This window comes from Passer domesticus, chromosome 3 (genome assembly GCF_036417665.1).
Source record: "Passer domesticus isolate bPasDom1 chromosome 3, bPasDom1.hap1, whole genome shotgun sequence".
Taxonomy (NCBI): Eukaryota; Metazoa; Chordata; class Aves; order Passeriformes; family Passeridae; genus Passer; species Passer domesticus.
The window spans coordinates 66,263,216-66,277,583 of NC_087476.1; the positions used below are offsets into that span (position 1 = coordinate 66,263,216).

At 37.1% G+C, this 14,368-nt stretch overlaps 1 protein-coding gene across 11 annotated transcripts in view; it reads left to right on the forward strand.

Annotated features, from left to right (window-relative positions):
- ADGB (androglobin) overlaps positions 1–14,368 on the forward strand; it is a 174,613-nt gene that overhangs the window by 79,527 nt on the left and 80,718 nt on the right. For 10 of the 11 annotated variants that reach the window (XR_010358818.1, XR_010358819.1, XR_010358817.1 and 7 more), the window contains 5 exons: positions 1,624–1,820; positions 3,001–3,112; positions 9,700–9,809; positions 11,487–11,642; positions 13,439–13,547. Coding sequence is in view for 3 of the 11 variants with exons in the window: in XM_064413644.1 (XP_064269714.1) it covers positions 1,624–1,820; positions 3,001–3,112; positions 9,700–9,809; positions 11,487–11,642; positions 13,439–13,547 (684 nt within the window). In the remaining 8 variants the exon portion in view is untranslated. The other variant, XM_064413646.1, reaches the window with a different exon arrangement.

Sequence of the window (14,368 nt, forward strand, 5' to 3'; positions counted from 1 at the left end):
TCATGATTTTGGTTTCTTCTGGTGAAAGACCTAACAATCTAACCACTGTGAATTACCTCTACTCTCACCTTCACAGCATGGGATATTAACTGATATCTAGAAAGCTCAGCAGCAGCTGAGTGAGAAACAATTCCACAGTTACAGGCTTGCTTAGGCATACTTTTTGCAAAATAATAGCCATGGAGTTGCAGTACCCTAAAAAATGGTTTAGAAGAAACCAAGTTTTGTCTTCCTTCACATTTCTCTCACAGGCGTCCTTGCCACAGGGACAGCAAGAGGGATGGCTCTGGTGCTAAAGATTCTAAGTGCAATGCAGAAGAGCAACTTAAAACTTGTGATTAGGAGTTTGAAATCTCTTTAAGAGACCATCTCTGCAAGGTCTTACTTTGATTTCCTGACTTCTACTGCTTTTCTTAGGAACAAGGAAGCACTGGCTTATGCAGAGGAAAAACGCAATAGGAAGGAATCTGTGATATTTGGCTTTCATAAGAAACAATATTTCCTGGCTCTATGTGAGTTTCTAGGAGCACACTTAACCTCTAATTGGGCATTTATTCTTTGACACACCAGCATTAAATTTTGTTCAATCTGGTGTCTAATAGTCCTTCCACCTCCTGTGAATTTCCCTGGATGTTTCATTAACATGCATGAAAATGTGCATTTTTCTTTTGAACTGTTACAATGATGCAGTATCATCCATTTTTATACAATAATCCCCGGGAGGAGTAAAGCATCTTGTCTTCAGTGAAGTCAGAATGATATCTCTTTCTCAGCTGATACTCCAGTGTAGCACAGGTGATGGTTAGTGCAACACAGGTGAAGCTGCTTCCCCAGAGGTGTTATTCTTTGTCCTTATTCAATTTTCTATGAGGTGTTCAGTTTTAGAATTCTTTTTTACTTTCTCTGTAGACATGCAGGCAAAAGACCCCATCTCAATGGCATTAGAAATGAAAACAAATTTATGTTAATTTTGAGTTAATATTTCTGTGCCAGGCCTTCTTTAGAACATTCTGGTTTTTCCACATAACATCTTCTTTAGGTGACAATTATATACATTGATAAAGGATAGACCACAAATAGTTTTATGTCTCTTTTCAAGACTGGCTCTTTTTTAGCTCAAGTTAGCTATGATCTTTGTTTCAGGTTGGCACAAAAAGCTAAGAGACTTCTGTAAGGGTATGCAGTGCCAGAACTGGGCCAATGTGTCTTTTCCCTTCATCCAGTTTTATACAATTTATTAAATTAGCCACAAAGGGATTTCATAATAGGGAGCACAAGGCTCTCTATATTTTGTAATGTGTAGCATCTTGCTGTGATGGTTAATGCAGGAAAGAAGCATGGGCTTTGAGGAGAAAAATTATATGCTTTATAAACAGTCACAACAGTCATATACACACAGTCCTAAATTTCTCATTATTTGCATTGAAGATATTTGTGATTTGCATGCAAAATTAAATCAGGATATTATTTGGAATAAGTATAGTTTGAATTGGAAGCTTTGGAGTATAATCCAGTATGAGAAAATTGACTATATTAATTATTTCTGATTTTTGTTTTTTACTTTCTCGACGAATCATACCAGTAACTCATAGAATTTCAGGCCCTTTTTTTGTCATCTTGCAGTAAAAAAACTACAGATTAGTCAAAGAAATATAGTGAAGGGATTGGAAACTGGACGAATAAAGAAAGGAAGTCGTAATTCGTCAAAGGACAGCAAAACTTCTTCCAAGACAGACCTTGTACAGGAATGCTCAGTGATATTAACAGATGAATCCTCAGTCTCAGAAAACTTTGAAAATAATGTTGGAAGCCCACAACAAGTAAGAGTTTTTTAATCACTGGGATTTGGGAATTAAAAAAACCAAACACAAAACAAATAAACAGTGAAGGGTTATTGCTAATTCTTTTGGTACATGTGGAGATCTTCTATTCTGGGGTAAAAACAAGAATCAAAATTAAGATTGTTGGTAGCTTTTGAATGAAGTGATGAAAAAAGGATAACGTACATGTATGAATGACTAAATAAATAGGAGGTTTCATATCAAGGTGATTTACTCTATCTTTAAGCGTTCTTCATTTGGCAAATCCAATACAAATATAGCATAACTTTCACATAAAGATTAAAAATTGCCAGAAACTATATTAAAGATTTGATGCTTCAATATGAGCTTTCCTTGAAAGATGATATTGTAGAAGGTCATCTGTAATAGTTTGCACAGAGAAATACCTATTTCCAGTCAGCTGCAGGCTTTAGTAACAGACACATAATATCTGCTACTCAAGCCAAGTTTGTCAGAGGCTAATGTCAAACCATGGGTTTTTCTTGATGCCATTTAGTATTGTGTATTTTACAGAAATTGAGTACACTTTCTGAAAAAGTTCCTGTTTTACATCTCCTCATGTTTTTCTGCTGTGATTTTTTTCTTGATAGTTGAGTTTAATTGCAACAAAATAAAGAAAGAAAACAAAAATTATTGAGAAATAAACTCTAAAGTTGTTCCTTTGACTCAGAACTGTCATTAGAATTTTTGAAAACAGTTTCTAAATATAATAATTTCCAATTCAGTTTAGACAATGTTTAAAACAGCCATGGACCCTGTCACCTCTATTGCAAATTAGGGCATTATTGAGTGCTAGTACAAGGGCTCAAAGCCCCATAGTAAGTCTTAAAATCAAAGACAAAAGTCTTTGTTTTACTACATGGCACACATAGGGAAGTTACATAGAAATCTTACAGGAATGTAGCCCTTTATTGTGTAGCCCAGTTTAGTTTTACTTGATAAACACATGAGTAATTGTTTAACTTCACAGGAATTAAAATAAGATCTGTGGAATTAGCATTAATTTTTTAAGCTTCTTGTGAATGCTGTTGTGTGCAAGCTTGTAAATAAATTATGTGTTTTATTTGCTGAATTCAATAGCTGGAGCTGTACTAACCTGCAGGACTTGAATGCTTGCTGCAATTGTTATGACTTCAGCATGTTGCATTTTTTTTCACAGTCTCACCAGTATTCAATAGAGGCACTGGTGTTGCATGATAGTTGGCCACTTACTGAGAGTGAGTCTTTGCTTGTTGAGGAACTGAAAGAAATGCAGAAAGATGAAATCAAAGGTAGGTTAATCTAAGTACATATTTAGTCAGATGTATCATGTTACTGATTTAAAAAAATACATATTACTCCAAGCAACATTTTTTCATTGTTTCATTGTTTGAGTGAAATAACTAGGCAAGCAAACTTTCTTCTGTAGCTCTTAGAAATAAAGTTTGATTGCATGAATCTACATCTTCAGTTCACAAAACATAAGAAAATCAGAGACTACACTGCAAGACACCTTCTTATGGTTCAGATTTAGATAGAGATCTGGAACAGAAGCATGCCTACTGATAATTTAAGAAAATGCATTGAACAAGATGGGGGGAAAGGCCTGGTTTGTGAAATTTATTCCTCCTGTACTGGTAGAAGAATTTAGCAAGAGAAAAGACTAGGAAAGTTTCCAAGTACAGTCTGTATATCTTAATCACAAAGGGGACAGAGAAATTACATAAGGTTTTGTGGTTTTTTTACATATTATTGTAGCATTTCTTCTTAAGGGATAGTAAAAACCAATCCCAAGACATACTAAAAGCACTTAGAATCCTAGTCAGTATTCTGTAAATTAGATAAATGTCTCATATTTTCTTCTTCTTTTATCAGCAAGGTTGACACAAAATTCTGTAGATCTTTATTATGTTAAAGTTTAACACTCTGGACCCAAGAGCCTGAGAGACGCAAGGCTCTGCCACTGCACATTCCCAGATGCAACTGTTTGTGAGGCTGAAGGTGCAATCCCACCAAGCATGTGCACATAGACACAGATACACTCGATGTATATATATCTATACATATAAACACACACACATTGCCAGCTACAGAGATCTCAGCCAGACAGAGCACAAACAGCACCAGCTGTCTTATCCTGCTTTTCCCTCTTGGGCTGGAAAGAATGCAAGTCCCCTAGATAGACTGTATATTTCTAAAAAAGTAGGTCCTTCCACCAGCTGCACTTAGACACCTAATGTGCCCCGCAGCTTGCCTCTGCATCCCCTACAAGTTCTGAGGCTGCAGCCCTACCCCAGCTGCTGGTGCAGAACATCACACACACATGCAGCTGATTCTCCTGTGTTCTCACCCCTAGGTTCCTGCAGAACCTAAAATGTTACTTCCCATCATTCAGTAGATTTTCTGTATCTTTAATATTAAAGTTCTATAACTCAATTTTTAAAAGAAGTGATAAGAAAAAGTAATTTGCTTTCCCATATATATACACTTGCTAATACTAAAAAAAAAAATTTAGGATGGTTTGGTTTTTATTTACTAGTGGTATGTCTCACTTTTTATTCTATTTACATGTTTCTTTTTAAATGTCTGGTCAGGTCTTTTTTCAGTAATTTCTAGTACTCTGGACTGAACTTAGATTCAGCAGTAGTAATTGCTGATGGATATTATTTAATTTCTTGGGTTTGGGACATATGCAGTATTTGAGATTTTTTTCAATATTTCTTCAGTTATTACTATACAACTTTAAAAATATGTATCTTTTTGGTTTACTGTATCCTGTAGTCAGTTTTAGTAGCATTTGAGGAGCTATGTCGTGTGGGCTTACAGGCTTGTACACAGCTCTTTTAGTGATTTCACCTGCTTGTGTTTTGTTGTGTTCTTCACAGTATCATGTTTTCTTCCTAGATAATTCCATTAATTCTCTTAGTTTTCCCTGTTAGACTCCTTGTCACAGCAGGCATTCTGTTACATCCTCTTACTCTTCTGAGTTGGCTACATAGTGACAGCTTGCACTTGACAATATCCTTTTATACAGCTTCACCATGCTCTGTAAAACTGCAGGTCAAAGGGGGTCGCTTATCTCTTAAATTTCTTCACTAGTTCTCAGCTTGTATCGCTGAACCTTGGCAATGTCATGAGTGTTCTCATGTTGAATTCAAGGCAGCAGTATTCCAGTTCATAGCTCCCCTTCTTCATGCTAATTGAAGATCATTTGCAGTCAAACAAACTACAATCAGTGACAACAAGCGCTTTTTTCCTTGGGATTATTTTAAAATGGTGTAAATATAATAATTTTTAAATGTTGTAATTTTTGTGCCCCCTCATAAATGCTGCCTTTTAAAGTAACCCAATCCATTTCACATTTTTTATTAACGGAGTGTTTCTGTTTATACAAGGATGCCAACAGATTGCCTAGGCCACCAAGAGAGTTTAAACACAACTTATATCAAAAAGTTGAAGCATCAATACGCAATACTTAGTGTTTCCTTTTTGTACCCCTCTTAACAGCAATATTTATCTGAAGTGCTTACTATAGTTAAGTATTCTGGGGGGAAGCCCAAGCATTTATTCCTTTTTCTGATTGTGAGCTAGTCTTAAATCAGTTTGAAAACTGACCTTTACCATTTAAAATTGCTGGCACAAGTTGTCAGACCCAAATTCATATAATAATAATGTTGGTATGTAACCATAAATGTATTGTTTCACCACATGATTTTTTAGAATGCTTCAGTGAGCCAGGTGAAAAATTTATGCAAAAAGTTTCCCTTCTTCAAGTAACCCTTTTTTAAGCAAGTCAACACTGCCATCTAGAGTTAAATTTGTATTAAAGCTAATTTATCATGGCAAAAGCATATTTCTACTTTGTATTAAGATCTACTCAAATCTTTTAAACTAGTCTCCCTTTAAATTAAGACCCATGCTATTATACTCTTGATATTCACCAATATTATAAATGCTTATTTAGAACATTTCTGAAGAAAGTAAATTCTCTGATATACAGATGTTATGGTAATTTTGTATTTCTTGATGTTTGTACTTGTAAAAAGAACTGTGTTAGCGAAAGTTACTTTGTGAATAATAATTATTCATATTTATTACATATAAAATCCCATTAAATGCTTCATTAAAGTGCCCACTGCACAAACAAAACATTAAAAAGGCATTAGGCAAGAAAACCTAAGTACACAGAAATTAGGAAGTTCCATGTATGTTATTTATACTGTGTTCTTTCTTCTTCATTCTTTTTCTTCCTCCCTGTTTGGTGTTTTTTGGGTTTTTCCTTTTTTTTTTGCCTCTTTCTTCTGAGAACTGTTACAGAGCAAGCCTTCAATGGAAAAAGACTTTTAAAAATGTAACCTCAAGGTTCTTGTGTAAAAGGGGAACAATAAGCAGGCAATCTTGCAACTTCTAGTACCATTTTCAGTTGCTTGACTGTGTGAACAAAATCATTTTAAGGTTCATTTTGTATTTAGGATTTTCAGCCATTATGTTTCTGGGTTCTTTGGTTTTATTTTTCTTGTGGTAAGAATATCAGTTTTATTGCGCAACTGTCACAACCCCAAGCTGAATCATCACTGTGTGCTGAATGCTAACTGCAGCACGTATTTTACATATTGCCTTAAATTAACTTAGGAGTGTGAGCTGTTGATAAGGGCTGTCTATGCAATTGGGAATGGAGGAGAAGATGGAGTGCCCAGCCCAGGTAGTAGAGGTAGGATTGAAAAGGCAGGACAGGCAATATGCTTTGAAATATTCCCTTTTATCCTCCAGAGCGGTCAAAGTTTCTCCCACAGGTTATATTTTCCCACAGGAGAAATTGCTGGCTCATGCCAAGGAGAGGTTTCCATGGGATTTTTAACAGGATGTTCAGATCTCTCTCTCTTTCCTTTTCCCAGCTTGCCTGTCAGTAGTGATTAATCACTGGCCTGGTGTTCAGTGAACAAATAGTTCACAGAGGATACGTGATGGTTCGGTAGACCCCAAAGCCACACACTACTACTGCAACCAATTATTGGTTTGCTTCTATCCGGGTGTATTTTTTCTGCAACTTTATTGTCTCGGTGAGCCCAACTTTAGAAAGACTTTTGACATTGCCGTCTGTCAAGAATCCTTGTGAGGGTCCAGTCTAAGACAGGAAAAGTGACAGCTGAACTTCTCAATCTTTTCTTAATGAAATCTGAAAGTCCCTCATGGGGCAACTAACAATCATTACTACCAGCTACTGGGTAACCCCACTAAATGCTCAGAGCCTATTTTAGATAGCAGTAGCATGATATCTTCTCAAAAAAAGCTACAAAAGACTCCTCTGTGTTATACCTATGAATAAGATGACTCTGTAATTTAAATTTCATAAACCAGGAGTAGCTGTCTATCTAAAAAATAGAATTGATGTATCTCACTCGGAAGCTGAGTTTCAGCTAGGAATCGTTTGGTGCAATTGTTTAACTTGTCATAGACAGGACATCAGACTGGACAATCACTTTGGTCCCATTTGGCATTAGACTAAATGAATTTTTGTATAAATAATTGAAAAACAGTAGACAAGCTAATTTTAAAGTTGCTGTCAGCTGTGTATCATCACTATCAGCCCGTGTGATACCCAAGCTTTTCTTGGTGCCACACAGATATAAAAAACTGCCACTGAGAGTTTGTGATCATTGATGCATAAGCTGTGAGCTGGAATGGCCTTTTATTTTCTGTATCATCTGCCTGCCTTTCTCATCATATCCCATACAAAGCATTTGCCTGGCTTTGCCCTTAGAAAAGCCCCAAGCTGCTGCTCACATCTCCCTTTGAATCAGAGTGGGCAGTGTGCTAAAATGCAGTCATTGCCCCCTCCAGGCATTTCTGGAGGTTGATCCCCAAACTGGGATACTGATTGCTCTGCTGAGGAAGTGGGAGGGGCTGGGGGAACCTGGACAGTGCAGTACGTGGGAGAGCTTGGAGATTTTAACTTAATCCTGCCCTAAGCCTTCATATCTGGAATTAAAGTAGGTTACCTCATTCTAGCCCCTGTCATTTCTCATGCTTGCTTGTTCTTTACTAACTTATCAGGGTTCAGAGCATCAAAATGTTAGAATTCAGAGTCACAAAATATTTCTAGAAACCAGACAAAGCTTGTAGTATCCCATGACATGGAAAGTCTTTGTCTGGGATCATTTAGCTAACTACACTGAATATCTTTGAGTGTTTGTGTAAACAATAAATAATTTATCCCTAAAATTTAATAATGCCTTGAATAATGTATGTACACCAGCCTGATTTATGGTGCTAGTATGGAATGATAATTATTCATTAAAAGGAAATTAAAGCGAGAGCCATTTATTTAATAATTTTACAACTTTTAATTATGTCATCACTGTTTTATATTTGCATTTCCTGTGGAGTTGTTTTAACATATTCAATATTTGTGGAGACCACTTTAATTTTTTGCTTTCATTCATTAATATATGCCTTAGTAGCACTGAACCAATTTAAGCTTTACAGTTTGGTGTAAAATGTCACTGGTCATTTTTAAAGTAGCATGAGGAGACAAGAATAATACTATATGTAGACAAACACATGTACGATGTATGATGTAATACACATATATAATGTATATTTGTATGTGGAGCTATATGTGAGTTACAAATATGTTTCTATATATTTAATATTTACAACTTTATGTATCCATATAGCCACTTTATATATCCATATGACAATGCAGATCTCATCCAAAGCTCATTAATTGTGCAGTACAATGATTTGTCCTCAGTGGAAAGAAAGTGAAAAAGTACTAAGTGAAAGACATCTACTTTAAAAGCATTATGTGAAAGATATCTTATTATTATCATCAGACTGTGAAACAGTCACTCATACAATTTTTTTTTTTTCTGAGAGAAGTGCCCTGTTTTAGCATATTGGCTAAATCTAGGTTTTCAGCACTTCTCTCAATGTTTCAGGCAGTAGGAAGGTGGAAAAAAATGGAGATTTCAGACTCAGGTTTTTAATCTTTAACATAGTGTTTTGGATTCATCCCTGGTTGTTTCAACTGACACATCCTTTATGCTAATAAAATTATATGCTATTACATGCTTTATTTATAATTTATTTTAAAAACTATATGACATGCAAGAAGTCTTGTTTACAGCTCTCACCAGCTAAGAAATTGCAAAATAACTGTTGCAAATGTCAATTTTCAGTATCATTAATTCAAGTCTATAATATACATATGTACTGATAATACAGTTAATTTCAAATGTTCCCAGATAGTTTTGACAATGACAATTTTGCATTTCTTAAATATTCATTGAGTCTCAAACATGTTTCTTTGCTTTAACTTCCTTGCATTTATGGGGTGTATCTACATTCTCTGTTCTAGATAGTCTTAGGATGGAAGATGATGAGAACATTGACTTTACCTTCTTTCCTGGTGCATAACAAACACTGACAGAGGTTGTATGAGACTATAGAAGTGAAATGAGAGTCAGGGTGTGATTCTGTGCATTGAAGTCTTTATACTGACCCATAGACAAAGCAGTAATGCAGTGACTGTTGGCAGGCACCATGAAAAACTCTCAGTTAAGTGCTGGGTAAAGTTGTATTTAGGACAGATAAAGCTGACACGTGTTCACCTTGTTAAGTAGGTTTTTAAAAGTTGTTTGGACCTCATATTCTTTCTTCGTAGTACTTGAAAGTGTCAACTACTTAACTGGCTTTCCTTTGTCTCTTTGTATGGCTGTTTTGTGCTGTTATTCCACCCTGGGTTTTGTATGGGGAACTATATTTATGGATAACAATGACATTCTCTAAATCATAATGCATTATAACTATATCTGAGTAACACACAGGAGAAAATATGAGGAGCACAGCTTTCCCCTAATTCTCACTTCTTTCCAAGTAAAAAAGACTGCAACTATTCCTAAATCAATCAGAAGATCAAAAGATACAGCATTTGAGAAGATAGAAAAAGAGATGTTCAGGAAAGAAAGTGCATCACTTGAATCTCAGGTGAGAACAAAGCCAAATCCTCTATTTATTGAATGTGCCATCCTTGCACTGAATATAGAGATATTCTCAGGTCTGCAGATCAGTACTGCTAGGACTTCTAATGTCCCTTGTATTTCTCTATACCCTGCTTTGCCACCTTTTTAGCTTAACACTTGAGAGAGGTTGAATTAAAAATGTTGAACGTAAAAGATGTGCAGCCTGGATTTAGAGACACAATTTGCTCATTTCTTTATGTATAAAGGAAAAACTAGTTGTTCCTTTTGTGGGTGTAGTTTCTGTCTCTGCTGAAGGCTTACTAAATTCTAAGAATTCACCATATTTGTGTCCCATTATTCCCTCATTTGTAGAGGCTTCCATGGCTTTCTAGAGAGATGAAATGGGTCTTTCCACTGTAGTCAGTTTCATATATCACAATTGTCATTAGCATGCAGACATACATGGCAGAAAAATCGGTGTGTACTTGCTTACTTGGAAGTTCTTATCCCCTGTGGTGGATCATCTGAGTGTTCTGTGGCTGTCTGAAAAGCTGTTGCCAGCCTTTGTGCCTTAAAAGGAATAATTGACATTACTGGTGGCAAATGAATTAATGGAAAGCAATGAAGGAATGGACTCCTTCTTGTTTAATGACATTGCTTTTGCTGGGAATTTTGCTGCCTCATGGCGTGCAGTTTAAGCAAAAGAACCATAGAGGTTTTCATTAAGAAATCTCTATTGATTTTTTTAGTTGACTAACCTTGCTGCACAGCAGACTTCCCTGTGATTCATATCCACACCTAATTATACAGAGTTCTGGAACAGTACCTTACACTAGAGGTGCTGGGATGATGGTTCTTGGGAGTCCACCACCAAAACAGATACAAATTTTGAGATGGAGCCCTCTCAGAAAGAGAAGAGGTCCACCTTTAGTCTCAAGCAAGAGCTGAACTCCTAACCCTAGTTCTAAGTCTTAGGCTTAAAGCTTCTTCAGATGATATGTTTTCCAGAAATATATGCAGCATAATATCTCATTTCTTGGTCAGGCATCAGAAGAGTCTACTAGACTTCAGGCCCTACTTTGTGATTCTAGAAAAGCCATGTGTTAAGGTGTTTTAGAGACTGGGAAGTGATTGGAAAAGAACCTTATAAGACAGAGCAAGGTTTATTTCTATACAAAAACCCCACTTGAATAAGGCTTCTAGTAAAGAACCTTGAGAGGAGAGGAGAGGAGAGGAGAGGAGAGGAGAGGAGAGGAGAGGAGAGGAGAGGAGAGGAGAGGAGAGGAGAGGAGAGGAGAGGAGAGGAGAGGAGAGGAGAGGAGAGGAGAGGAGAGGAGAGGAGAGGAGAGGAGAGGAGAGGAGAGGAGAGGAGAGGAGAGGAGAGGAGAGGAGATAAAAGAATTTTATGAAAAATCACACAAAACACTTTTGTTCAGACAAACTGTTCAGAAGAACTGGGAGTGTGGAGCATGCTGTGTGGGGATGGGGAAAACATATAAACAAAACACCTCAAAGAGCCTCCAGGCATTGCAAAATAATCTTTCTTTCCCTTGGCAGCCTCTGTGTCATAATACATATCAAAGTCTCTCAATGTGCAATGTATATCAGTCAGAAAATTAACAGTATACAAAACATAACTTCACCCTAAAAGAGTGGTAATAGATCTGTACCAGTGACTACACTATGTTTATGATACTTTCAGCCAGGAGATTCAAACACACCCTACTGGATTTTACGCATAGTTAGTGAGCAGAAAGAGGCAGAGTTTCTGGAGGTGAAAAAGGACACCCGGCGAGTAGATGAGATCAGAGCCATGAAAGAAGCATGGGAGTCTGCGGAGCCAGGGAGAGCTGTCAAGGTAACACCAGAGTGCTCTCTCTGCAGTGATGTTTCTTCACAAGTTCCAGGAGTTGTTGTAATGGTAGAGCAGCTGCCACTACAGAAACCTGCCTTCTCTTCACCCCTCTGGAAGACAGGAAATTTTACAGTTTAAAGAATTAAATGTAATTATGTGCCTGATTTCCAAGTAGGAATTCACATGATCTACATCAGACTTCTCTAGGTCACTGAGACTTTAGATTATGCTTCACAAGACATAGAAAAGTTTCTCCTTAGAAAGCCCACTACCTCTACACATTTGCAAAGCTGCTACTTGTGACAAGTTTAATATTTAGCATGAACAGATTCTATCGAGATATACACTGCTACAAACATGCCAAAAATTTTTCCTCCTGAAGATCTGGCACCTGGTCATATCAGTACCCAAATTTTCCCTTGCAGCCAGGATTCAAAATTCAGTCTGCATTGCAAGTTTCCTAAGAGCCTGTAACATGCTCAGTATGAATTTACAGTTTTGGAGAAGCAACACTGATCTAGTTGCCAGGTGCATCTGGGTGCTTCTGACGTGACATATGCTTGAGTTGGAAACATGTTCTTTCTAGCAAAGCAAAAAGTGATTCAGAATTGGAAGCATCATTACTAAAGAAAAATAAGATAACAAAGTGCAGTCTTCAAACTCACCTGCCAGTCATTCCCGATCATCACCAATACCATTGCCCATTAAGGTGTGTTCAGCCAGAATCCCCAGCTTAGAAATGTGGGGGTTTTAGTATTACCTTTCAGAAGTGAACCTCAGACATGAGTCTTCCCAGTTACATTCTCAGATTTTTTCAGTTCTTTTCAGTGTGTTCAAAGCTCAAAACTTTTCCTGACACTATTCTGTTAAATTCTGAACTAAGCAGAAATGCTGCTCTGCAGTTTTGATTAGTTGTGCTGAGACTGAAAATGCAAGTACAGCCTCCTAAAGGTTAGCTAGAAATTAATCACTTTGATGTGTGAAGACACTTCAGAATCTGGTTCTATCACCATTATCTTTTTTAATCAGAAGATCAATTGAATTGCAACTATTTTTGAAGCCGCTTAGGTTTGTGATGTTTTTTTAAAACAGCTGTCATTAAGAAAATTGCAGCAACAACAGAATATGCTAAACCAGGGTCTAAACTGGGTGTATGCTATCAAGATTAAGTAGATTCTCCTCTCCTTTCTTCTTGACAGCCCCGGCCCAATATCTGCCTATTCCATGGGTCACAGACTCTCTGACTCTGAAAATTGAGTGCCTGACTCCAAGCTGACCAAAAGCCAAAGGGCTTCTCTGTCCATTCTGGCAGTGACAGCCCTTAAGAAAATGCCAAGTCAAGTCAAAGTCTCCTTCTGAAAAGAGAGAAGTGCTGATGTCTGGTTTTGGCATCAGAGGTAATTGAGTCTGAAAGGGTTTGCACCCAAAGGTCCCATTTTTCAAGAGGAAGTCTAAATCATCAGGCTACAGGAGCTCCTAGGAGGTGCATTAGCCATACATTCAGCTATACAGCTTTTATTTTATTTTTAATCCCAATACTATTTTAAACTGCCCAGAGATCAGTGATTTCCCAGCATTTCATTGGACAGTGATCTTTAGTGTAAGTGTGCAATGTCTCATTACTGATTCAGTAGGATACTGGTGGCTTTTCTGATTCCAGCACCAGGCAGACTTGCACACTGCTCTCTGATGTTAGGTCTTATTGAAGACTTATAGAATTCTACTTTTGAAAATTCTTTGAGATTTGAAATATGCAGTAAAAGTTTTGTTATCTGGATTATAAATCTTTTGATCTGTAGGCTTTTCAGGAACGTGTGCGTTTTATTAATAAGTATGCTGTGAGAGACTCAGAGGAACCCATAGGTGGGGCTGAGACTGACGACTTAACACCTAGTTCAGGAGAAGAAGGTAAGAGAACAACTTTCTGTGTCTTCTATTTACCATGTTCCACTCCTTAGGAAAGACTTCTGCACTAAATACTGGTAGTAGATGGACAGATCAGCCTCAGTAAAGGTGTCCAAATGTGCAAATGTCCAAATGGCAGGCTTGCTCTCTATCCCCTCTTTAGTTTAATTGTTTCATTGCTCTATTGCCAGACACAGATACAGGCTCACAGCTCTTGAAGGATGCTAAGTTACCCTTAAGCAAACTTCAGGTAGCCCTTCTGTAGTAGCATTCTAACCCTAAATTAATCTGAAATTTTTGGAAGTTTAGTGGAAAATACCTTCTCTGTCAATTCCAAGTACTAAAGTTCATTAGTGTAGAAATGTAGAAGTGTTTAGCAGCTAAAATAGCATGTCAGTAAGAGACTAATACACCTAAAGTGCATGTTCATGGAAACTGTTCATGGAGAGTGGTCTGGAAGTCAGGTGTCAAAAAGTGCATACTGAGTAGCATCAGTTTCCTGGAAGCTTCCATATCTGCTGTCTAATTTTATTTAGTGATTACAACTTCAATGGATTCTTCATATGTATTCCCTGCCAATTTTTGTACTCTGATGAAAAGTTGAACTGGGTGCAAGACTTCAAGCTGTTTGTTGGGGTTTTTTTGGTATTTTTTTTTCTTTTCTGATTACACTGAGACCATCACAAAAGGGAAAGAATACTTCCCAGTCTGATTGTGACAATATCTGATCACGACTCATGTGCATGGAACTAGAACCTGTGACCAGTACTTAAGTATAGATTAGTATTTTTCCATCCCAGTAAGTAATCCTCACAGGAAAGATT